Source organism: Saccopteryx leptura, chromosome 4, assembly GCF_036850995.1.
Source record: "Saccopteryx leptura isolate mSacLep1 chromosome 4, mSacLep1_pri_phased_curated, whole genome shotgun sequence".
NCBI classification, from domain to species: Eukaryota; Metazoa; Chordata; class Mammalia; order Chiroptera; family Emballonuridae; genus Saccopteryx; species Saccopteryx leptura.
The window spans coordinates 181095354-181119678 of record NC_089506.1 but is presented as its reverse complement, the minus strand read 5'-3'; the positions used below and the strand labels follow the sequence as shown (position 1 = coordinate 181119678).

At 44.1% G+C, this 24325-nt stretch overlaps 1 protein-coding gene across 1 annotated transcript; it reads left to right on the top strand.

Moving 5' to 3' along the window:
• The first annotated feature begins 4051 nt into the window (after window positions 1-4051).
• On the top strand, window positions 4052-19423 carry PPIC (peptidylprolyl isomerase C). Its single transcript, XM_066382100.1, has 5 exons — window positions 4052-4267; window positions 11075-11188; window positions 11891-11984; window positions 14241-14425; window positions 18366-19423. The coding sequence occupies exons 1-5, from the start codon at window positions 4151-4153 to the stop codon at window positions 18492-18494; spliced, it is 639 nt and encodes a 212-aa protein (XP_066238197.1). The 5' UTR covers window positions 4052-4150; the 3' UTR covers window positions 18495-19423.
• Window positions 19424-24325: the final 4902 nt, after the last annotated feature.

Genomic DNA, 24325 nt, shown 5'->3' with positions numbered 1-24325 from the left:
AAATATATGTGTACTAAATAAAATATACAGGGTGTCCTTGGGTTACAACACAGTAATGTTCTTTCGACAGTGACCTAACCTGAATTTTGGTGTAAGTTGAAACACACACTAACCTAAATCACTTACCTATCCTAACACAATTGTAAAATCATAATCTAGAATATAAAAACACAACTAAGCCACAGAAAAAGGAAAATAACATAAATATACTGTACTGTACACTGTATTGCATATTCTTCTACCACGTGCAACCAAACTAGTTCACCCACATGGTCCATAAGTATACTAACAGCATAAGGCAAAACACATCTCAATTTTTTTCAGTTGTAATGGGAGTGAGTGTCATAAACTTGAAATGTCGTTATGTCGAGACTGTTGTAATTTAAGAATCGTGTGTGTGAGTGTGTGTGTGTATGTGTGTGTATTAAAAGGTCAATATATGTGTATATTCCAGAAGGCAAGGTTGGGTTATTATTCGAAAATTAGTGCAATTCCCCAAATTAGCAGAATAAGAAAATACCATCTAATTATTTCAGTTGATTTCAATAGATAATGTTGATCAAATTCATAATAACTCTTAAACTAGGACTAGAAAGGAATTTTCTGAAGCTGAAAAAGTGTATCTCCTCCCAAAAGAACCTTCAGCAAATATCAGACCTAATGGTGAAACACTGAAAGCTTTCCCCTTGGGATTGGGACCAATAAAGTTACGAGTTTCCTAGGTCTGCCAAACAAAGTACCACGAACTGGGTCACTTAAAACAACATAATTTATTGTTTGTCAGTTCTGGAGGCTAGAAGTATGAAGTCAAGGAGTTGGCAGGACCATACTGTCTCTGAAGGCTTTAGGGGAGGATTCTTCCTTGCTTCTTCCTAGCCTCTGGTTGTTGCCAGCAATCTTTAGCATCCCTTGCTTTAAGGACACATAATTCCAATCTCTGTCTCTCTTTTCCCATGGTGTTTTCTTATGCGTGTCCTTGTTCTTTCTATAAGATACCAGTCATACTGGAGTAGGGTACACCCTATTTCAGTATGACCTCAGCTCAAATTCATTATCTGTGAAGACCCTATTTCCATATAGAGCCACATTCACAAATACTGAAGTTTAGGATTTCAACATATCTTTTGGGGGAATATTTAACCCACAAAACAAGGATTCCCACGATTTCCACTTCCTTTTGCATTAAAGGTCCTAACCAATGCACTAAGGCAAGAAGAAGAAATAAAAGATATGAAGATTAGAAAGGATAAAATAAAACTCATTATTTATGGATGATATAGTTGTCTATACAGGAAAATCTTAAGTAATTAACAGATAAATTATCAGAGTAAGTTTTTAACAAAGTTTATCTATTCAAGATTAATATATGGCCCTGGCCGGTTGGCTCAGCGGTAGAGTGTCGGCCTGGCTTGCGGGGGACCCGGGTTTGATTCCCAGCCAGGGCACATAGGAGAAGCGCCCATTTGCTTCTCCACCCCCCCTCCTTCCTCTCTGTCTCTCTCTTCCCCTCCCGCAGCCAAGGCTCCACTGGAGCAAAGATGGCCCGGGCGCTGGGGATGGCTCCTTGGCCTCTGCCCCAGGCACTAGAGTGGCTCTGGTCACGGCAGAGCGACACCCCGGAGGGGCAGAGCATCGCCCCCTGGTGGGCAGAGCGTTGCCCCTTGTGGGCGTGCCGGGTGGATCCCGGTCGGGCGCATGCGGGAGTCTGTCTCTCCCCGTTTCCAGCTTCAGAAAAATACAAAAAAAAAAAAAGGATTAATATATAAAATTAATTTTACTACACTATAATAGCAACAAGTGTAAAATAAATGTTTAATAAGATATAATTCATCAAAGCATAGAAAAAGCAAACATCTTGAAACAAAATATGTGTAAGACCTCTAGGCAGACAACTATAACATTTTGAATAAACTTAAAGATCTAAATAAATGGAGGAATATGCCATGCTCATGAATTGGAAGACTGAGGATTGCAAATATGCTGTCTTTCCAATAATCTATAGATATAATGCAATCCCAATCAAAATCCCAGTTTATGGAAATTGACAAGCTGATTCTCAAGTTTATACAGAAGATCAAAACCAGACAAAGATCTGTTGAACAAAGTGACAGGACCTGTACCACTAAATATGAAGACTGATTATAAAGCTATTTTCATTAAGACAATGTGGTGTCGACACAAAGACAGATAAATAAGTCAGTGATACAGAATAGAGGTTCCACAGACCCACACATGTATGGACACTTTTTCCACAAAAGAAGCAGCAGTACAGAACCATGCAGAAAGATGATTGTGCTGGGGTGACTGGATATTCATATGGAAAAAAAATTGATGCACCAGAAGAGTTACTCTCTCTCACATACACACAAACATGAATTTCACAAACATAAATTTGAGCAAAAGAATATAGCATACTATAAGATTCTATTCATAAAAGTTAAAACTAAACCATAGTGTAAGAAGTCATGACTGGTTAATTGGGGGAGAAGAAAGTGTTAGTAATTGGGAATAGGTACAAGAGAAGTTTCTAAAGAAATATTTCATTTCTTAAGGGAGGGGGTCCTAGTTGTGTTTGTGATAATTCACTGATATGTACATTTACATTTTGTACACTTTCATCAATATTCCCAATAAAAATTTTTTTAAAAATTAGACACTCATTCAAGAAATATTTATCTAGAAATCACTATATATCAGGCATTTTACTATATCTGGGTTATTAAAAGCATAATTTTTTACTTAATGCATAAATACAGACGTGCTCCCTGCTCTGGTGACACTTGCATTCTGATAGGATACAGACAAAAACAATTACAATAATGAATACAGGTAAATACATAGAATCAATCAGTGGGATAAGTGCTTTGATACCCTTAACTTGCTACTACAGGGGGATTCTTTCTCTTTTGGGGTTGAGGGTGATGAAGATAGACGTTTGGGCCTTCGTGGAACTAATTACCAAAATCATTAAGAAGTGTCTGTCCACCCCTCAAAAGTTGAGGTTACTTCTTTTGTATATAATGGTTCCAACATAATTTTAGATTTATTCTTAGTTACACTTAGGAATCCTATCTGCTTACCTGAGGAAAATCTTGGCTTGAAAGTCATGACACCAGCTCCTAAGAAAACCAAGAAAATACTGCTACTAATTTGCAGTTACTTTTGTAGCTATTATCCTAAGATTTTAAAAGTTCTCTTGAAATCTTAATACAAAAAGCACCATGTATTAAAATAACATATTCTTGAGTATGAGATACATGCTAAATGTAGAATATCTGGGAAATCAGAAAATTACAAAGAAAACAAATGTCCATAGTTCTATCATCATAGCTACCGTAAATGTTTTGGTGCATTTCTTTCCATTAAAAAAAAAATCCTTTATTTTCAGAGTTGAGATCAGAATGTCTGTGATTTTGCAACCTGTGTTTTCCACTTAAAAATATAATGGCCATTTCCCCATAGCATTTACATAATCTTTCTAAACATTCTTAAATTTGTAAAAAATTATTTCCCCAAATAAAATCATCACAAAGAGAGATCATTCGTCATATGTAATCGAGTCAACCGTCTAGGGGTTCTGAGCGCCGTCTAAACTCCGCCAATGGCTCTGATGCGGCACTGGAGCCTGGCAGCTGCAGCGGAGGCTACTCCGAAGGCAGCTGAGGCCACCGATGGGGACACGTCTGCAGAGTCCCCTTCTCACCCTCATGCATATTGCCACTCTGAACAGACCCAGAGCCAGGAGAACCCTCCATTTTCTGATGGGAGTGACATGCGCCGACGAGGTAAGCTCCTGAAGATGCCTGAGGCTCAGGCCCTGAGCGCATCCCTGAGCTCCTGGCCTCGGGCCAAGCCTGCCCATCGGGGCCCCGCAGACAAGCAGCCCGGGCTCGCTCCCGCCGCAGGCGGCGCAAACCGAGCTGCACCCCCCGCAGCGAGCCTCTGTAAGTCCCCAGTTCGGTCACTGATCCAAACTTGGGAGGAGCACGCCCCAGGTTCCGGCCCGGCCGGACCGCCCCATCCCCATCCCTCCGCAACCCCCACCGTCGGGAGTGCGCAGGCGCAGCCGCAGCCGCTGAAGGTCCTGCCGCTCCTGCAGCAACACCCCAGCCTGCCGCCGCCGCCGCCACCGCCGCCGCCGCCGTTCACCATGGGCTCAGGTTCCCGGCTGCGGCTGCCTCTGGGGCTTTGCCTGGTGCTTGGCACGCTCGTGCTTTCTGCGGGGGCCTCCGGCGTCCGCAAGCGGGGCCCCTCAGTGACGGCCAAGGTGACAGAACGAGGGGCTACGACTTCCCGTCCTGCCGGCCTGAGGGATGGGTAGTTCGGGGGCCCGGGGGACCTTTGGGGTTTAGCAAGGACGGAGGCAGAGAATGGGAGGCAGCCGCAGGGCCGGAGAGAGGGGATGGCCCGCACCACGGTGGGCTGGGGGTGGCGCTCTGCGGAATGACGGGGGTGGGGGCACTAGTCTAAATCCCAGCCTGCCTGCCCTTTGAACTTAATCTCCCAGGTGAGTGGTCCCGCCCCAGGGTTAGGGTCAGCTTCCAGACCCGGTGGGCCCCTTCTCCAGGAAGGAGACAGCCTGAGTACTTCCTTCATCGTGGCGGGGACTGTGGAACAGAAGCAGGAAGAATGTGGGAGGGACAGGGATACGTGGAGGAAACACGCTCCGAGCCCAGGGGTTGGAGCTGGGCCGCCCGCTGCGGATGTCACCCAGCGTGGAAGGGCCCAGGTCCAGCCCCTGCCCGGGTGGTGTCCAGCAGGCGTCACAAGCCGTGCCCACGGAGAGGCTGTCCTCTGTTTAGGAACCTGGTCCTCCCCTGCGCGGGAGAGAGGGAGAGGTGCGTTTTTATAGACGTCAGAGGCTGGTGGACAGACCCCGGGCTTGGGAAGGTCTGGCGGCAGGCACCTGTAGTAAGGCCAGCCTTTTTATTTCAACTAGAGAGGGAAATCTGCCATGGACCTTCCTTACGACTTCAGTTCTTTTTCCTGCATATTTAGTCAAGGTTAGAAGATAATGACAGGGTGCAGGGAGAGACAGTGGAGGGGGGAGGGAGGGAATGATTTGGTTATTTAATTACCACAGCTAGAAAAACTTACCGGTGGTATTGTCTCAGAATCTGGAAGGAGGGGCAGCTGCAAGTGGTCTGAATAACCAGTCCAAGGTTGGACTGTGGAGATGGTACTGTGGAAACAGAAGAGTGCTTAAATCTACCACAGACTCCACCTGGGGGGGGGGGGGGGTCAGAATGGTTGGGACCGGGAGGTTCAGCCCAACACCTGATGTAGCCTGAATGAACCCAGAGGCCACGGGAAGCTGCCTGTGTGAGGTAACCCTGACTGTTTTGAGCACTGATTCCGCTCCCAGCCTCTAGATCTATTCGGCTTATCTAACTTTGGGAAATGGCTTGTGCAGGACACAGAGCTGAAGGAGGGGGAGAGGTCTTCTTTCAGTCTCTTAGGGTAGATACAGCCATTAACATATAATTCACGAAATTATGAAAAGATGAAGGAAATAAAGCCTAATATAGATTGGGTAACATTTAAAAATACCTGGAAGATAAGAAAAAAACAGTCTGGCCAAAATTTAGGGAGGCAAACTTAGTGCATATGCAAAGGCCTCCAGACTCCAGATCATACAGGGCCCAGATGTCGCCAGAATGTGGGTTTCGAGGCAATTACTCTTATCATTTGAGATCCTATTCTAAGTGCACGTAGAGCTGTCAAAGGGTTTTAAGCACAGGTTTGATAGGATCTCATATATGCTTTTAAACAGTTTCTCTGCTCAGTCAGTGGAGAGAGAACGAGGAGGTCATTTTGGGCCCCATGCCAGTGTTCAGATGGTGGGGGCTTGGATTAGGGTGGTAATTGCGGAAATGGGGAGCAAGGACGGGACTTGGAATAGATTTTGGAGGAATAACAAGACTTACTGACTGTTTAGAAAACAATTAGGGGCCCTGGCCGGTTGGCTCAGCGGTAGAGCGTCGGCCTGGCGTGCGGGGGACCCGGGTTCGATTCCCGGCCAGGGCACATAGGGGAAGCGCCCATCTGCTTCTCCACCCCCACCCCCCCTCCTTCCTCTCTGTCTCTCTCTTCCCTTCCCACAGCTGAGGCTCTATTGGAGCAAAGATGGCCCGGGCGCTGGGGATGGCTCCTTGGCCTCTGCCCCAGGCGCTAGAATGGCTCTGGTCGTGGAGGGGCAGAGCATCGCCCCCTGGTAGGCAGAGCCTCGCCCCTGGTGGGCGTGCAGGGTGGATCCCGGTTGGGCGCATGCGGGAGTCTGTCTGTCTCTCCCCGTTTCCAGCTTCAGAAAAATACAAAAAAAAAAAAAAAAAAAAAAAAAAAAAAAAAAGAAAACAATTAGGGTTGCTAGATAAAATACAGGAGGCCTAGTTAGATGTGAATTTCAGGTAAACAATGACAAATTTCTTAGTGCGAGAATGTCCCCTGCAATGTTTGGAAACAAGCTTAACCAGGGCAAGTCGATCACCACGTCTGGGGGTGTGCCACCTGGGCTGGGAACCTCTAGGAGAGGGGGGAGCCAGGAGAGAAGGAAGCTGGTGGCACCCAGAGGGGAGGAGGTGAAGATGCTGTCACTGAGCGAGTTTCCATGTGCTCTGCTCTAGGATTACATAGGCAAGTCTTCTCCAGAATTAATTACCTTTTCAGTAACTTTTTTAAACAACAAAATCTATTGGAAAATGGAGACATTGAAACTGATTTCTCTGAGTTTGGAAAAGTAGATTAATTGGCCACTGCTCTGATTTTTTGTTTGTTTGTTTGTTTATTCTGTTTTGTTTTACCCTAGCCTTCCTTTCCTTTTCATCTGATTTCTAAAAATAGGAATCTGTAAATGAGATGTGAGGTGCTGTCCCTGCTGGGCCCTTGAATGGCACTCTCCTTGTCCATGAATCCTGCTGCCAGGCCACTGGCTCCGCCTCCTGCTTAGGCAGAGAGCTCAGCTCCGCTCTGGCTCATTGGTGTCAACAGCCACTGGATTGGCATTTGCAGCCTTGCGTTTTCTGCAGAGCCGTGGGTTCTGTGTAGTCAGGCACCTACAGAGTAGAAAGAAATGCTGCCACCTTTCCGGCTGTGTTCTTGACACCGCTCACTGGCACTTTCTACAGCATGGAGTGGCCATGAGCCTAAGGCTAGGTGATCTTGGGCAAGTTTTCTGATGTCTGAGGCTCTGATTTCTTCTTTGTAAAATGGAGATGGGAATAATACCAGATGTGATAAAGCAGGTAAAATGCTTAGCTCGGATTTAAGTTCCTGACTTAAGGGGTCAGTTGTTAGTGTTTTTTGTGTTTTTAATCCCTCAGCAGCAGTGCAGACCGGAAGGGAATCTCCTGTTTTACAGGGATGGGAGAACAGGAGCTCAGAGCTTAACTGACTTGCCCGAGAGCCCACGGTCAGGTGGTGGTGGAGCTGGCTTTCCTTGACGTTACAGCTCACTTTCCTTTGGCAATGGAAGCAGGATTAACCCTACGGTGGTGTGGCTCAGGCTACTCGGAGCCTCTTCACTCTGCTCCACCCTCTCCCTGCCTCCAGTGCCCCGTAATTTCAAATCACTTCAAGGGCAGCTCCTTTTATCCGAGGGGGGATAAAAGAGGTAACGGGAGGTGCCCATTCCTGAAGTGCAACATGGGACCTAAGTACCAACTTTTCCAGGACACCTGCCCTGTTCCCCATAGATAAGCATCAGTTCTAACCCTATTGTATCCGTACTCGTTGTGTCATAAGACCCGATTTTCCATTATATGACAGTACTGGTATATGTGGGACTGTATGCTCCATATGAGAAGGGACTTTATAGTCCCTACCCCTTGTCAGGCACAGAGCCTGTTCCCAAGGACACACAGCAGAATCAGAGATGATCTCAGGGCATGAAGAGTTTACCTGGCAGCCACATGGGACTCACCCTCACTCTGGCTAAGTGTGTGTGAGCCCTGGTTCTCATTATCACCTGGCATGGGGCTATTTAGCATTTTTTGAGCCTATATTTGAGGTGACAGTGTGCTAGGCGCTGGGAATCTACAAATGCTTGTTGCTACCCCTCAGGGGTTTCCTCCCTAGATTGAGAGAGCCTTGTTAACGATACATTACAGTCTAACTGGACGCAGCCTTGGACTGAAATTTGGGTTTTCACATTCCTGGTTGGGGAATCTTGGGAAATGACTTAACATCCCTAATCCTCACTTTTCTCCTTTGCAAACTGGTGAGAATGAAGTACCTGCCTCTCCCAGCAAGGGTATGGTGAGAACTAATTATATAAGATATGCAGGAAAAGCACAGTGAGACACCACTGACTGACCATGTTTTTCTTCTTCCTCCCCTCCTCCTCCAGCCTCCCCCACCCCATCTTTACATTCCCCCCGCCACCGCCCCAGTGCAGGCCATAGTGCCTCATTCTCCAAAGGGTCAAGAGCCCCAGATTCCAGATTCCCCTCCCCCTGCCACACCCCACCCCCACTTGAGTAATATTCCCAAAGTCTCCTTTGCGGCCTGTTCTCGACCTTCTCTCTGTTGCCCCCCAGAACCTTCTTCTGCCTTCTGGAACTGGTGAGGGTCTGCCTCGCCAGCAGTATGGGCGGTCGAAGGGCTGGGCTAGTTCTCTGCACACAGACCTCACTTCCAGCCTTGGTGCTTTGGTTGCAGGAAGAACTCTGCCAGGTGGGGCTTGGGCCCGTTCTGGTCCCGGGAGGCCGCTCCCATCACGTGCACCTTCTCCAGGCTGCCTTCCCGCCGCCCGTCTGCCACCCCCAGCCTGGGGATCGAGACCTTGGTGCTGTCACATGCTGCCTTGTACTGTGGTTGTTCCTTTACTCATCCCATCGCTTGATTTAAGCGACCTTAGGACGGGAATTCTCCTGTGTAGCTTGTCACTTCACGTTGCCTTTTACACAGGTCTTTGATCAATACTTGTTGACTAAATAGGATTTTTAACATACAACACAATCAACAGTTCAAATGCTATAGAAATGTTTACTTGAAACCTATGTGCTCTTATTGATCAATATCACCCTGTTAATAAAATTTTAAAACTAAACAAAAGGAAAAAAATGAAGAAATCAGATTTTTACCATTTCCATTAGAGTTAGGAAAAACTCTGCTATATTTTCTTGCTCTCTGTCACTCATGAAGTCAAAGGATATGGCCATGGGGGGGATTGCATTCATATGTGTGCTAGGCCACATGTCAGAAAATAAGATTTGTATTGAGTTATGCTGGGTGAGAGGCACTTCTCTTCAGTTTCTCATGCTTCCTGGATTGTATTCTCTTTGCTTTCTGAACATACACTGGATTTCTTTGCTCTTCTTTGTTTCAAAAGTCTGGCAAGCTTCTCTAGTATCTTATGCAGTGTTTCTTTAAAATTACATCCCTGATTCTTTTCCTGGTGTTGCTTGATTTTTGCCTGCGACAGAATTTACTCCTTGTGTGGTAATCCCTTTGGAGAATGGCTTCTCCTCACCACGGGCTCTGCGGAGCCAGGCTTGTCTGCATCAGTGCGGCCATGTTGCATTGCTCTCCTCTGTGGTCCTGCCCACAGCCCCCTCTATGGCCCCGTCTACGGCACCATTTACAGCACATTTTATGGCACCGTCTCATCTCCCAGTCTTTTCTGCATTCTATAGAGTTCTACTGTGTACATAATAATATGGTTTTTGCTGCTCTGGCCATGTAAAAATTGTAAAACATCACACGGAACACTAAATGTCACATCATCCCGTGACAGGCGTACTGATGTATTGGCAGAAGCTCTTGTCTCGAACTGAAGGTTGACAGTCTTTACTTCATGATTTTTCTAAACTGTAAGATATCTTTTTTCTCTGACAACCCCTATATTTTTTAAAGCCATCTCTATGAATGGCATTTTTCTTTACTCGTTCAAACATTAAATTGGTTCATATCATTTAAACTCGCTGACAGAACGCCCTTCGACTCCATGGCCTTTTCAAACGCTCTGTCTCAGAATCATCATCACAGAGTGAGTTGTGAAGCAAAATGTATATAATTTCATTGTAGATGAAAAGTTAAAAGCAAAAAAGTCCAAGAGAACTTTTAAAGTTCACCTGCATAAAAGCAACACACTCACTTCTGGAGATGTCTCTTTTCCTTCTGTTCTACATCGTTGGGACAGAAAAAGAACACATTCTCCTTGTGTCACATGATGACTGGACTCAGTGTCTAAGTTTTCAGGGTAAACGGTTTTGTTAGGACCCGCGGGGAACGCTCGCTGTACTTGGGACGGAGCTGGAGACCTGGCGCCTTACCGCTCTTGGCAGTGAGTGGCAGGCCTCTGGAGGACCGCTGCACACTCCCATGTCTTTTGTAGTCAGTCCCCTTGACAGCAGACGCTTACTGAGAACTCACTGGGAATGTGGCACTGTTTGAAGTTACACAATAAAAATTTAAATAAATCTGGATGGCCAGCTTCTTTATCTTCTCACCATTTTTTTTCTTTTGCCAAGATGAGAGCACATGATGTTTCCATCTTTCAGAAGAGAAACAGTGTCCACTAACCTTCATCCACAGACTGGGAAACAGAAGTAGCGGTGCTTGTCTGGGGGTTGTGGGGACGTAGGATTCTTGAAGACTTCACTGGCCAACTCTGACAGTATGGACTCAGTTTTAAACCCAGTACCTACCACAGTGTCAGGCCCATAGGTGGTGCTCAATAAATGATTGTTGAATGAATATTTGCAAGGGAAAGGCACCCACAAACTGGAATTAGAGTTTCTTTAACTTTTATCATGCTCCTTCATGTCCCCTATTAAAAATACTGGTGGGGGGGAGGGTTATGAAAAGAAAACCAGACAGAAGGTGACGGAAGACAATTTGACTTTGGGTGAGGGGTATGCAACATAATCAAATGTCAAAATAACCGGGAGATGTTTTCTCTGAACATATGTACCCTGATTTATCAATGTCACTGCATTAAAATTAATAAAAATAAGATAAAAAAATACTGGTGGGCAGGACTTTCATATGTGGACTGATGCGCAGATTTTAATTTTCACTTACCTTGAATATGTGGCTTTTCTATGTGACCTTCCACTCTTTCAACAACATGCAGGTTTTCTTTGATGTGAGGATTGGTGACAAAGATGTTGGCAGAATTGTGATTGGCCTTTTTGGAAAAGTTGTGCCCAAGACTGTAGAAAACTTTGTCGCTTTGGCAACAGGAGAGGTAGGTCTCAGCTTTATTTCCTTTGTACAGAAATTGGATTTCCCTCCTTTAAGCCAAGAAAAAGATGTCTCCTGGGAAGAAAGTATTAAATTAGTAGGTCAGATGAACTTGAGGTATCTTATAATATTTTATTTCACTTTTTAAAAAATATGTATTCTTCAGGCAGTCAGTGTCCTTAGGCTTTTAGAGATTGAGAGAAAACAAATCAGCAAGTGAAAATGCAGCCTGACCTGTGGTGGCGCAGTGGATAAAGCGTCGACCTGGAAATGCTGAGGTCGCCGGTTCGAAACCCTAGGCTTGCCTGGTCAAGGCACATATGGGAGTTGATGCTTCCAGCTCCTCCCCCTTCTCTCTCTCTGTCTCTCCTCTCTCTCTCTCTCTCTCTCTCTCTCTCTCTCTGTCTCTCCCTCTCCTCTCTAAAAAAATAATAAATTTAAAAAAATTTTTAAAAAATGCAAATTGCTCTCTTTGTACTTATTTACATGAGTACTTTACTTTCATAGTTTGTGGGTTTTTTTACTTATTTATTGATTTGATCCATTAATAATACATTTCTAACAGTAAATCATTGCAGGAACCTAATCAAGTTCTGTAGGTATTTTGCATAATTTTCTCATTTTGTCATTTCCAGATAAACACTGGGGTTTATCTTTCAGTATGGGTTATATCTGCTTGTATATTCAATTGACATAATCTCTTTAGAAAGGATATGGATATAAAGGAAGCAGATTTCATCGTGTCATCAAAGATTTCATGATTCAAGGAGGAGACTTCACCAACGGAGATGGCACTGGCGGTAATGTTGTCTTTTGCATTTTCCCTTTCCCGCTTAAACAGAAACCTAAAATTTCCCCAGGTGATTGAGTTCCCAGATTTAAAGAACAAAGTCATAAAGACCATCAAACTAATTATTTAGGAAGGATAGAGTTTTGGGGCCAAATCTTGATAGATATAAATGAATGAGTCTTCCTAACTTTAAAGAGTATTACTTTGGTGTTCATTATGGTTCCAGAGTGGAAATACATTCTTTCAGTGGATTCTTTTGCACTTATTAACATGCTAAATGACTACTATGCAGCTGGACAGAAAGATGTCTGCCACAGGAAGAAAAGGCAGAATAACACTGTGTGTTCAGGGGGGTGGCAGCTAGCTGCAAATTAAATGTTGGTGGGGGAGGTCGGGGGCATCATTCTAGAATGGTGAAATATGTATTTAGATGGCACGATTCTATGTGAATTTATCCCCTTCTTTCAAAATGATTTCATTTTGTCAACTTTTTATAATAATAATAGATGAGTTGTCAAAATTATAAATTAATTTTTATCAACAATGTTAGAGTTCTATAAAGTACAAATAATTAACTTCATAGCATTTCAGACTTCCTTAAGCTTGTTGTTTCTTATCGAGAAGTCCAGTGACCTAGCTCCTTGGACTATTTTCCCCCAGAAATGTAGTGAGTTCTTTCCCCGAACACACATGGTATATATAACTACACAGCATTTAAAGTTATTTCAGGTTTAAGATTTTTAATTTAGCAGATAGCAGTTTGGGTGAGTATTAAACTGCTAACTTTTTAAAGAAACCTAGGCCTTTTTCCAGCACTATTGCTAATTTTATGTTCATTGCAATGGTTTATTTATAACAAAATGACTACCAGTAAGTGCTTGGATTTGCTGGGCACTTCAGGAAGATTACTTTTAGTCCTTGCAAAAATGCTGCAAGGGTGTAGCATGGAGCGGGTCACTTGGTAAATGGGGTTGGTGAGGACATGCAGGAGAGCAATCCCAGCTGCTGCAGAGCTGGGTCTCCCTGGAAAAGCCAGCCACTGGGGGACTGATCCCCTCGGGACTGACATCCCCCTGTCCTGCCCTTGGGCCCAGCAGGAATGGGGACTGAGCTCTACTGTGACTCCCTTTCTATATTTCTCTCTCTCTGCCTCCCCTGTCCAGACTGTGTGTGTATGCATGTGTGTGCACGCATGTCCTGAGTTCAAGTTCTCTGAGTTTTGGAGATAGGACCTTGTGGACCGCTTAACTCAGCCTCGACCCCTCTGTGGGCAGAGCTTTCCTGCCAGGTCACCACATATGTCTATGCATTGCTTGCCTCTGTTGATATATGGTCCTTCTAACTGAGCCAGGATTTCCAGGTTGGCAATGGACGGATAAGAAGCTCTGCTGAAGGGGAGGGTGTGAGTATGACAGGCACTCAGGTGCTGGAGGATGGGGCATATACTTCTCATGGTCTATACAGTAGTTTGTGTAGAAAATGTGTTCTGCTCTACCTGCTGCTTTGCTAGAACTCCAGCCCATGTGCCTCCCTTGCATTCTCTCGTTCAGGCTGGATCATTGGGTGTTCCCAATTGCCATCACCCTCTGCATTTTGACGAGGCCTGACGTCATCGTGTCTAATGACTCCAGGCTGCTCTTGCTCTTAGTGCTGAGGCAGGAAAGAGCACCTGCTTTAGTCAGAAAGCCAGATGGTCGAGTTCTGTTCTGCTGTTTTCAAGTTTTGTAGCCTCTGCTTTGTATTGCAAAACAGGATTGGAATACCTATTCTATAAGGTTGTTCTGAGAGTTAGCGAAGGACGTATATCAAGTGCTTAGTGCACCCTGGTTGGATGCTGAGGTAGGAGTGACCCAGGACAAGTGTCCTGAAGCTCAGGACAGAGCCACAAGGATGGCACATCCACCTTTCGATCCGGCTTTATGATGATATCCTGCCCTTCAGTTGCTTCTAATTTCACAGTGAAATCACTGACCTACTTGGTCAGGGTTTGGTCCTTGGTTTGAGTCCAGAGGCTATCCTGCCATTTTGGGTCAAGTGTAAGGTTTTTGTTGGTGATGTATCCGTGTCAGTCCGTGGGGCCATGCTTCTTTAAGAAGTTAATTTTGCGCTGTCCTTCACTTCTCCTTATGTTTTACCATCTTTTCCCCTTTCCCCACTCTTCCTGGGTCCTACTTGCCAATTCTACTAAAACCTTATGTTTCCCTTTGCAGAATTTACTTTCATATAACATCTGCTGATTCTCCTCTTTCTTGTTTTGTTTCACCAGGCGTAAGCATTTATGGTGAGACATTTCCAGATGAGAACTTCAGACTGAAGCATTATGGCATTGGGTGGGTCAGCATGGCCAATGCCGGGCCTGACACCAATGGCTCTCAGTTCTTTATCACCCTGACCAAGCCCACCTGGTTGGATGGCAAACATGTAGTATTTGGAAAAGTCATCGATGGAATGGTAACTTGATATATTATTTTCCTCATTCCAAGCTTTATATTTATAATGAGAGTACTTTCAATGATTTACTTTAATCTTAAGATGCGCTTGTTAAAGATCCATCATTATGCGCTGATTGGACTGTTCAAAGGTGAATAAGTTATAAATGAGATGGCATTTTAATTGTGAGGAGCACTGGGGCAGAAGCTGAGGATTTGATATGGAGAAGTTGAGTACTTAAGTTAATTTATTTCACTACTTGCTATAAATGGAAACTCTTTTTTAATGAAACTAAATGAAACCAGAACCCTGTGTGTACATACAATGGAATATTGTTCAACCATAAAAAGGAAGGAAATCTGTCACATGCTACAACATAGATGAAACTTGAGAATGTTATGTTAAGTGAAATAAGTTAGTCATAAAAAGACCGTATGATTCCACTTATATGAGGTATCAAAAGAAGTCCAACACATAGAAACATGAAGTAGAAGAGTGGCTGCCAGTGGGTACTGGAGGAGGAAATGGGGAGTTCGTGTTCAATGGCTATAGAGTTTCAGTTTTGCAAGATGAAAAAGTTCTGAAGACTAGTTGCACTACAATGTGAATATCTTTAGTACTACTGAATTGTACTTAAAAATGGATAAGATGGTGAATAGTTTATTATGTGATTTTTTACCACAATTAAAAATAAAATGTAGCCTGACCAGGCGGTGGCTCAGTGCATAGAACGTCAGACTGGGATGCAGAGGACCCCGGTTTGAGACTCCAAGGTTGCCGGCTTTAGCACGGGCTCATCTGGTTTGAGCACAGCTCATCAGCTTGAGCCCAAGGTCACTGGCTTGAGCAAAGTGTCACTTGCTCTGCTGTAGCCTCCCGGTCAAGGCACATATGAGGAAGCAATCAATAAACAACTAAGGTACCGTAATGAAGAATTGATGCTTTTCATCTCTCTCTCTTCCTGTCTTTCTGTCCCTATCTGTCACTCTCTCTGTCTCTGTCACACACACACACACACAAATATATATTCCCCAGTGCTGCATGCAGTCCAGTCCAAACACATGTCACCTTTAAAGACACACAGTCCAGTAAACAAAATTACTAAAGAGAAATTTATGTCTCAAAAAATATCAGGCCCTGGCCGGTTGGCTCAGTGGTAGAGCATCGGCCTGGTGTGCAGGAGTCCCGGGTTCGATTCCCGGCCAGGGCACACAGGAGAAGTGCCCATCTGCTTCTCCACCCCTCCCCCTCTCCTTCCTCTCTGTCTTTCTCTTCCCCTCCTGCAGCCAAGGCTCCATTGGAGCAAAGTTGGCCCAGGCACTGAGGATGGCTCTATGGCCTCTGCCTCAGGCGCTAGAATGGCTCTGGTTGCAATAGAGTGACGCCCCAGATGGGCAGAGCATCACCCCCTGGTGGGCGTGCCGGGTGGATCCTGGTCAGGTGCATGCGGGAGTCTGTCTGACTGCCTCCCCATTTCCAACTTCAGAAAAATACAAAAAATATATATATGTATCAAAGGTTTCCAATCATAATCCATAGGAACACTTCATAAAACCCTCATTCTTTTCCACTATCCATGTTTTTCCTCCTTAGCAACTGCTCAGAGTGGCTCTCTCAACATTTGAAATGGCAATTGTAAGGTCTGCCCAACCCAACCCTGGACCATCCCTGTCTTCTTCTATATCTCATTTTGTTTTGTTTTCATGTGAGTTCTGTCCCCCTTATCCAAATGTAAATAAACCAGTCTCACTCATTGCAATTTTCCCACAACTTCCGTCTGCCATTCTGATTCTACTCAACCAGAAAATGAGCTGGCTGATTCACAATGTCCCTTACAAGGTAACAAAGTACCCAACCTGAGCCATCAGAGATAGAATTCTCAATAGCAAGTGGGATGAGAGGGAAATAGGGTAATTACGTATCACTTACTATATCACTTCACATCCCATCACAATGAAGGCCATGCTTATAGTCTCATGAACTACAACTGTCCTCAAAACAATCTATTCTTCAATGATAACACATGCCAGCCCTCCTCAAGCCTCTTATTGAACTTTGCTCTTGAAATGAGCTAAACATGGGCACGCATGTGTTAAATCAGTCTGGTTTTCACTGGGGCCCAACCAGGTTGTAAATAGTTTAAGTGTAAACTGATTCATTCATCCATTCAATGAGTATTTTTTAAATGTAATATCATGCTAAGTTGTAAGAAAACTGAAGAGTGCAAGTCTTGGATTTTCTTTTTTCTTAATTCAGTGAGAGGAGGGAAGGCAGAGAGACAGACTCCCACATGCTCCCCAACTGGGATTCATCCGGCAAGCCCACTAGGGGGCGATGCTCTGTCCATCTGGGGCATTGCTCTGTTCCTCAGCAACTGAACTCTTCTTAGTGCCTGAGGCAGAGGCCACGGAGCCATTCTCAGCACCTGGGGCCAACTTGCTCCAATAAAGCCATGGCTGCAGGAGGGGAAGAGAGAGAGAGAGAGGGAGGAGTGAGACGGGAAGGAGTAGGGAAGCAGATGGGTGCTTCTCCTGTGTGCCCTGACCAAGAATCAAACCTGGGACATCCACATGCTGGGTTGATGCTCTACCACTGAGCCTACCGGCCAGGGCCAGGTTTTTTTCTTCTGGTCATGATTTTTCTTCTAGTCCTCTAGATCTTATGTATTACTGCCCTAATTGTAGCAACAATTTTCTTCTATCCATTGGTATGCATCCTTGGGAGACCTGCCACCTGGTTTTAGAGGAACAGTTTTTAACATTTTATGGATTATAAACTTCTTTGAGAAACTAATGAAAACTGAAGACTTTTGCCTGACCTGTGGCGGCGACACTGAGGACGCCGGTTCAAAACCCTGGGCTTGCCCGATCAAGACACATACAGGAAACAACTACTACAAGTTGATGCTTCCAGCTTCTGCCCTGTCTTCTCTCTTTCTCTAAAAATCAATAAATACAAATCTTAAAAAACAACAACAACAAAAAACTGTAGACTTTCCAGGGGGGAAAAAAGTGTGTGTGTGTTTTATACAGAAGCAGAACCTCCAGAGATGGGCCCACAAGTCAGCATTTAAAAATTGTGGCAAAATACACGTTACATGAAATTTTCCATTTTTAACCATCAAATAAGCATTTTTAAAAAAGTGCCACAGGTCATTCAGATGTGTAGTCACTGCTTTAGGTACATGTGTGCGCAGGCACAGTCCATTTAAAAAATATACAGTATTAGAAGAATGCTGGCCTTTCATCTTAAATTGATCTAAGTCAACCAGAGATTGGAATATTTGACACCATGTCCAAGGCACTCAGACACTATTGTTACTTTTGTCTTAACCCCATCTGGGAAACACCGGTGCCGACCTGCCCAGTCCTTGGCTGGTCCTCCTTCAGTGTGACACGAAACGTAGAGCTGTGACATCTGCCAAGGCAGAGAGAGGAGTCTGTACCCCACTGTGGGAGGGGGTTACATTAGTATTACACTCAGCCTATAGCTTAATAGCTTGGGTCAGTTTTGAAATGGGCAAACCCAGAACTAGCCCCACTTCCAAATCTGCTTTCTGGCCCATTTCATGATGCCTAGACCTATTGTAGGTAGAGTTGAAATGGACTCAAACCCCAAGTTAACTATTATATTGGGTTGTAACAAGTGAATGGAAATATCTTTTATTAGAGGTAGGTATCTACAAAAATATCTAATTTTTTTCAGAAAATGCTGATAAGAAGTGAGGAAATACATATTCTCTAATTAGCAAGGTAGTAGTTAACCTTTATTCTATTATATATAAATTTCCTGAATGTTCTAAGTTTTCAATAGTTATCTCGCATGGTTTCATAATCATAAAAAACAAAATAAAAACAAACTTCCTTTCCCCTTGGGTTTTTAGATTCGGCGTTGGTTCCACTTTTTGATTGCCATGTTTGCTGGTCAGAAGTGAACCGTGGGTCTGCTTTTCTCTCACCAGACAGTCGTCCACTCCATAGAACTCCAGGCCACTGATGGGCACGACCGACCACTCGCTGACTGCGTCATCATCCACAGTGGCAAGATAGACGTGAATACGCCCTTTGTGGTTGAGGTCCCCGACTGGTGACGCGCTGGCGGAAGCAAGGAGCATACTCTGTCAGGGCGCATGTGTGTGTGTGTCTGTCTGTCTCTGGAGTCATCAAAGTTACTGTTTTGCTTCGTCTCTTTACTTTTCTCCTTTTTCCCTCTCCAGATCATAGGAGTCATAAAAGTCTGTCACTCAGAGTTTACATTGCATGAATTTCGGTGAATCACTTGTTTAGGAACTTTGTACTTAAAAGACGTATTCCTGTCCTTCAACGGTGCTATTTTTAAACTAGAAAACTTTGTATTAGCTATTTTCTTTTGAAGAACACAGTCATTCTTTTGCTTGAATTAATCGTGATCCCCAAGTTCAGTGATGCTGTTGATTTGTCAGGAAAAGATGGGGACGTGAAGTTTATTATTTTGTATTTAAAAAGAAATTCTTTTTAGGTAAAGGGAGATTTGATTAGTATAATTTGATATCTGTCATAGGGACCTTTACCTAATGAAAGGTGCTTTGCTGTTTCCTATATTAAATATTTCTATATAGATCAATCCTTTTTGTAAGATTTTTAAAAATTTAAAGTTCTTTAAAAAATTAATGTACAGCCCTGGCCGGTTGGCTCAGCGGTAGAGCGTCGGCCTGGCGTGTGGGGGACCCGGGTTCGATTCCCAGCCAGGGCACATAGGAGAAGCGCCCATTTGCTTCTCCACCCTCCCCCTCCTTCCTCTCTGTCTCTCTCTTCCCCTCCCGCAGCCAAGGCTCCATTGGAGCAAAGTTGGCCCGGGCACTGGGGATGGCTCCTTGGCCTCTGCCTCAGGCGCTAGAGTGGCTCTGGTTGCGGCAGAGCGACACCCGGAGGGGCAGAGCATCGCCCCCTGGTGGGCAGAGCGTCACCCCTGGTGGGCATGCCGGGTGGTTCCCGGTCGGGCGCATGCGGGAGTCTGTCTGGCTGTCTCTCCCTGTTTCCAGCTTCAGAAAAAAAAAAAATTAATGTACAGTCCTGGCCGGATAGCTTGGTTGGTTGGAGCATCATCCTGAAGCACAGAGGTTGCCGGTTTGATCCTCGGTCAGGGCACATACAGGAACAGATTGATGTTCCTGTTTCTCTCTCACTTTCTCCCTTCCTCTCTCTAAATATCAATAAAATAAACATTAAAAATATAATGTACAAAAATCTATACACTCTCATGTTAACAATGAACAGATATGAGAAGGTTCTATAAGTCAAAGTACTAACACAATTGGATAGTTTGGGATGAGAACACACAGAAATGATGCCTGGCCGCATCCCAAATACTTGACCTGATTATTCACTAATTTTTTCTAACTGCAACAGTTTTAGAAAGTTCCCTTGATCTCTGTCCAAATAAAAATGGTATCTTAGAAAATAGCCTCATTGCTTCTCCTCTGGGTTCCGTGCAGCGAAGAGTCCAAAAAATCCTACCCCTTGAGCCATATGCTAAGAAAATTGCTTCAATGAGAGATGAGATGCAATGAGCATTCTTATGCTGATGGGGTATTAATGCCTACAGCCTTCTTGGAGAGCAGTTTGTTAATTTTTTTGTCCAACAAGAATGTATTAAAGGCCTTTGATGTGTTAGGTACCAGTTCTGAGTTTTGAGGATATAGGAACAGACAGTGAGAAAGGGCCTCATGGAGTAAATGCGGTGTGAATAAAATAACTGAGGGCAGTGCTGTTCCAGTGACCAAGGAAGGCCCTGAGGGGACATTCGAGCTGAGGTCTGAAGAAGAAAGAGCAAGGGGTGGTCAGGGAGGTCTGCCATTCGCCTGCTAGGCAGAGCGGGAAGGGGGAGAAGGGGCCCTGGGCTGAGAGGGCGTGGCTCTGGAGCAGAAGGAAAGCCAGTGTGCTGGTCCTGAGAGGTCAGAGATCCGGCCCAGCCGGGATCATGTTGGCCTCAGGGGCCAGGGTCAGGTGCCTTTACTTACCGTGCACGGGCGGGTGAGCTGTCAGTTTTAAGCTGCGGAGGGGCATGCTGTGGTCAGAGTTTGAGAAAGATTACCTTTAAAGGGAGCTAAAGTAGCATCGAGAAACTCAAAACATTCCTATCTTTGAAGTCCCACTCCTGGAAATCTGCTTTAGAAAGTAACCTGAAATTATAACGGGTGTCCTTGTTTTGGTCAATCTGCAGTTAGTCCCCTGTGTTTTGAGGATTGATGACCATTTTGGGGGGGAAATCACACCATTTTCTTTCTGGAAATTCCCTCAAGCATTTCTCATCCTTAGTGTAGGCTGACCCTACGGATGGGTGAGTGTTGGTCAAGTAAGTTTATAAATATATACGTTTGCTCGCTTATAGTTTGCATTGGGTGTGGGTGACAGGCTGTAAGCAGGCAGGGTAGTTATAGCCTAAGGCTTAGTTTCAAAACTAAACTTTTCCCCACACCCTTGACTGTTGCATGATGTGGGGTGGTGCACTCTCATGAGGAATCCCATTATGTCTCAGATAAGTGACTTTGTATCAGAGACTTCCTTGTTTGTATATTGGATTAAAGGTTTTGATTTCTACATTATAAAATGGGGCAGAGGAGCCCATGCTGGAGGACAGCGGAGAAGGGCCACATGGAGGAGAGGAGAAGCAGCCAAGATGGCAGAGTGCTGAAGGAAAAGCCAGTTTGTGTAGTTTGTGCAGAGAGAAGGAGATGAGGAACAGAGGTGAATAAGGCTGGTGAGGTAGAAACCTTTGATTCTAGGATACTCAGATAAGTCAGTGGCTTTGGGAGCCCTGAATGGAAAGGGAAGTGTTTTCTCATTGTGTGTATTTCTCGTCCGCCAGATGCAAGCTAGGATTAAAGCTAATGGCCCACCAGTTCTTGGCTCCGTTGTTTCATTACCATCTGTCTGAATCCAATGCAGACCTACATGGGCCAGGCAGCTGTGATAGTGGCCGTGGCTACTGGCTCTACAGTGAGTATGTACCTGGCCTGGCAAACTCATTCATTAACTCACTTGATAAATATCTATTGAGTGCTGAATAGGGCGGCAGTGTCAGCCCTCGTGGTTCCCATGGATGGAAGAAGACAAATAATTCACACGTATACCACATGAAAATAGAGCAGAGCATCAGGTAGTAATGAGTTTACAGGGCAAAAAACAATAGCAGGTAGAGAGTACAGAGAGTGAAGAGGTAGGTGGTTGGGGAAGTCCTTGAGTGGGGCCTGAGGAAGGGAGAGGTAGTGGCCTTGGGGACACTGGGAGAAGAGGTATGCAAGGTAGAGGGGACCAAGAGCAGTGGTTCTGGGCGAAGGACAGGCTGGTGGGTTGAAGGGACAGCAGAGAGGCCAGGTGTGCAGTGCCAGAGTGACGGGGACTGAGGTGGGAAGCAGCAGGGGTGTCCCGCAGGCCATCCAGAACATTCCCTCACCCTGACCCCACAACCGGCTCAGAGAGAGGTGTGCGAGTGACCCCAGTCGTGCTAGAGAGCCTCCACCATGGGCCTTCCGTTGGGATGATCAGGGAAGAGCTGCGTCTGTCTTCTGTGAGGATGGGAGGAGCAGGCCTGAGAGGAAAAGCAGCACTGAGGGAAGCTGGCCCGGGAGACAGGAAGCTGCCGCCAGCAATGCCTGCAGTCTCTCTGCGCCTAGCTCATTAGCTATGCAGGCTGATACAGTTCCCTTCTTGCTTAAGCCAGGGTGAATTATTTTTTGTGATTTGCAACCTAAAGTCATCGTCTAATACAGCAAGACTGGGAAAGTTTTATGTATAAAGATGTGAACTGCAGAATTATTTATGATCACAAAATACTGGAAGCAACTTGATTGTCTTAAAACGGTTATAAAACATGCCTCCCATAATAGAATAGTACACATTCATTAAGACTGATGCTACAGAACTGGGAGTATCATGTGAAAATGGATATTTTCCAGAAGAAAAGTAGGAGTTCTGTATGTAGCATGATCTCAATTACATAAATATATACATACTCATAAAGCAAACACAACAGAATATAAATTGACATAAAGCAAATGCTAATGGTGGGATTTTTAAATCTCTTACCTTTTTAGTTTTTACTTTTTTCAGTCTTCCAATTTTTCTCTGGAGTACATTTCTTTTTAATAGCTACGAAAAGGAAATATTAAAAATATTTTAAGTTCCTTTTAAGAGGCAAGCATAATTCTGATTCCAAAACCAGGCAAAGACAACACACAAAAAAAGAAAATTATAGGCCAATATCCCTGATGAATTTAGATGCTAAAATCCTCAACAGCCTGACCTGTGGTGGCGCAGTGGATAAAGCGTCGACCTGGAAACGCTGAGGTTGCTGGTTCAAAACCCTGGGCTTGCCTGGTCAAGGCACATATGGGAGTTGATACTTCCAGCTCCTCCCCCCTTCTCTCTCTCTGTCTCTCCTCTCTGTCTCTCCCTCTCCTCTCTAAAATGAATAAATAAATAAAAATCCTCAACAAAATATTAGCAAACCAGATCCAGCAATATATGAAAAAAATCATGCACCATGATCAAGTGGGATCTATTCTGGGGAGGCAAGGCTGGCACAATATTTGCAAATCAATCAATGCAATTCATCACATAAACAAAAGGAAGGAGAAAAACCACATGATAATTTCAATAGATGCAGAAAAAGCATTTAATAAAATCCAGCACCCATTCATGATCAAAACTCTCAGTAAAGTGGGAATACAGGAAACATACCTCAACATGATAAAGGCCATCTATGACAAACACACAGCCAACATCATACTCAATGGGCAAAAATTAAAAGCAAACCCCTTAAGATCAGGAACAAGGCAGGGGTGCCCCCTTTCACCACTCTTATTCAACATAGTTCTGGAAGTCCTAGCCACAGCAATCAGACAAGAAGAAGAAATAAAAGGCATACAAATTGGAAAAGAGGTAGTAAAACTATCCTTATTTGCAGATGATATGATATTGTATATAGAAAACCCTAAAGTCTCAGTCAAAAAACTACTGGACCTGATAAATGAATTCAGCAAGGTGGCAGGATATAAAATTAATACTCAGAAATCAGAGGCATTTTTATACACCAATAACAAATTGTCAGAAAGAGAAATTAAGGAAACAATCCCCTTCACTATTGCAACCAAAAAAATAAAGTACCTAGGAGTAAATTTAACCAAGGAGAGTAAAGACTTGTACTCGGAAAATTATAAATCATTGATAAAAGAAATGAAGGAAGATACAAACAATTGGAAGCATATACCATGCTCATCGTTAGGAAGAATAAACATAATTAAAATGTCTATATTACCCAAAGCAATTTATAAATTCTATGCAATATCAATTAAAATACCAATGACATACTTCAAAGATATAGAATACATATTCCAAAAATTTATATGGAACTAAAAAAGAACACAAATAGCCTCAGCAATCTTGAAAAGGAAGAATAAAGTGGGAGGTATCACACTTCCAGATATCAAGTTATATTATAAGGCCATTGTACTCAAAACAGCTTGGTACTGGCATAAGAACAGGCATATAGATCAATGGAACAGAACAGAGAACCCAGAAATAAGCCCACACCTTTATGGACAATTGATATTTGACAAAGGAGGTAAGAGCATACAATGGAGTAAAGACAGCCTCTTCAATAAATGGTGTTGGGAAAATTGGACAGCTACCTGCAAAAAAATGAAACTAGACCACCAACTTACACCATTCACAAAAATAAACTCAAAATGGATAAAAGACTTAAATGTAAGCTGTGAAACCATAAGCATCTTAGAAGAAAACAGGCAGTAAGCTCTCTGACATCTCTCACAGCAATATATTTGCCAATTTATCTCCACAGGCAAGTGAAATAAAAGACAGGATAAACCAATGGGACTATATCAAACTAAAAAGCTTTTGCACAACTAAAGACAATAAGAAC

What these genes read in the sequence shown, in the direction of transcription:
- PPIC (XM_066382100.1), top strand. Translation starts at nt 4,151, where the DNA reads ATGGGCTCAGGTTCCCGGCTGCGGCTGCCTCTGGGGCTTTGCCTGGTG. An exon ending in GCCCCTCAGTGACGGCCAAG is followed by an intron (nt 4,268 to 11,074) that starts GTGACAGAACGA and finishes AACAACATGCAG; the next exon opens with GTTTTCTTTGATGTGAGGAT. An exon ending in TCGCTTTGGCAACAGGAGAG is followed by an intron (nt 11,189 to 11,890) that starts GTAGGTCTCAGC and finishes TAATCTCTTTAG; the next exon opens with AAAGGATATGGATATAAAGG.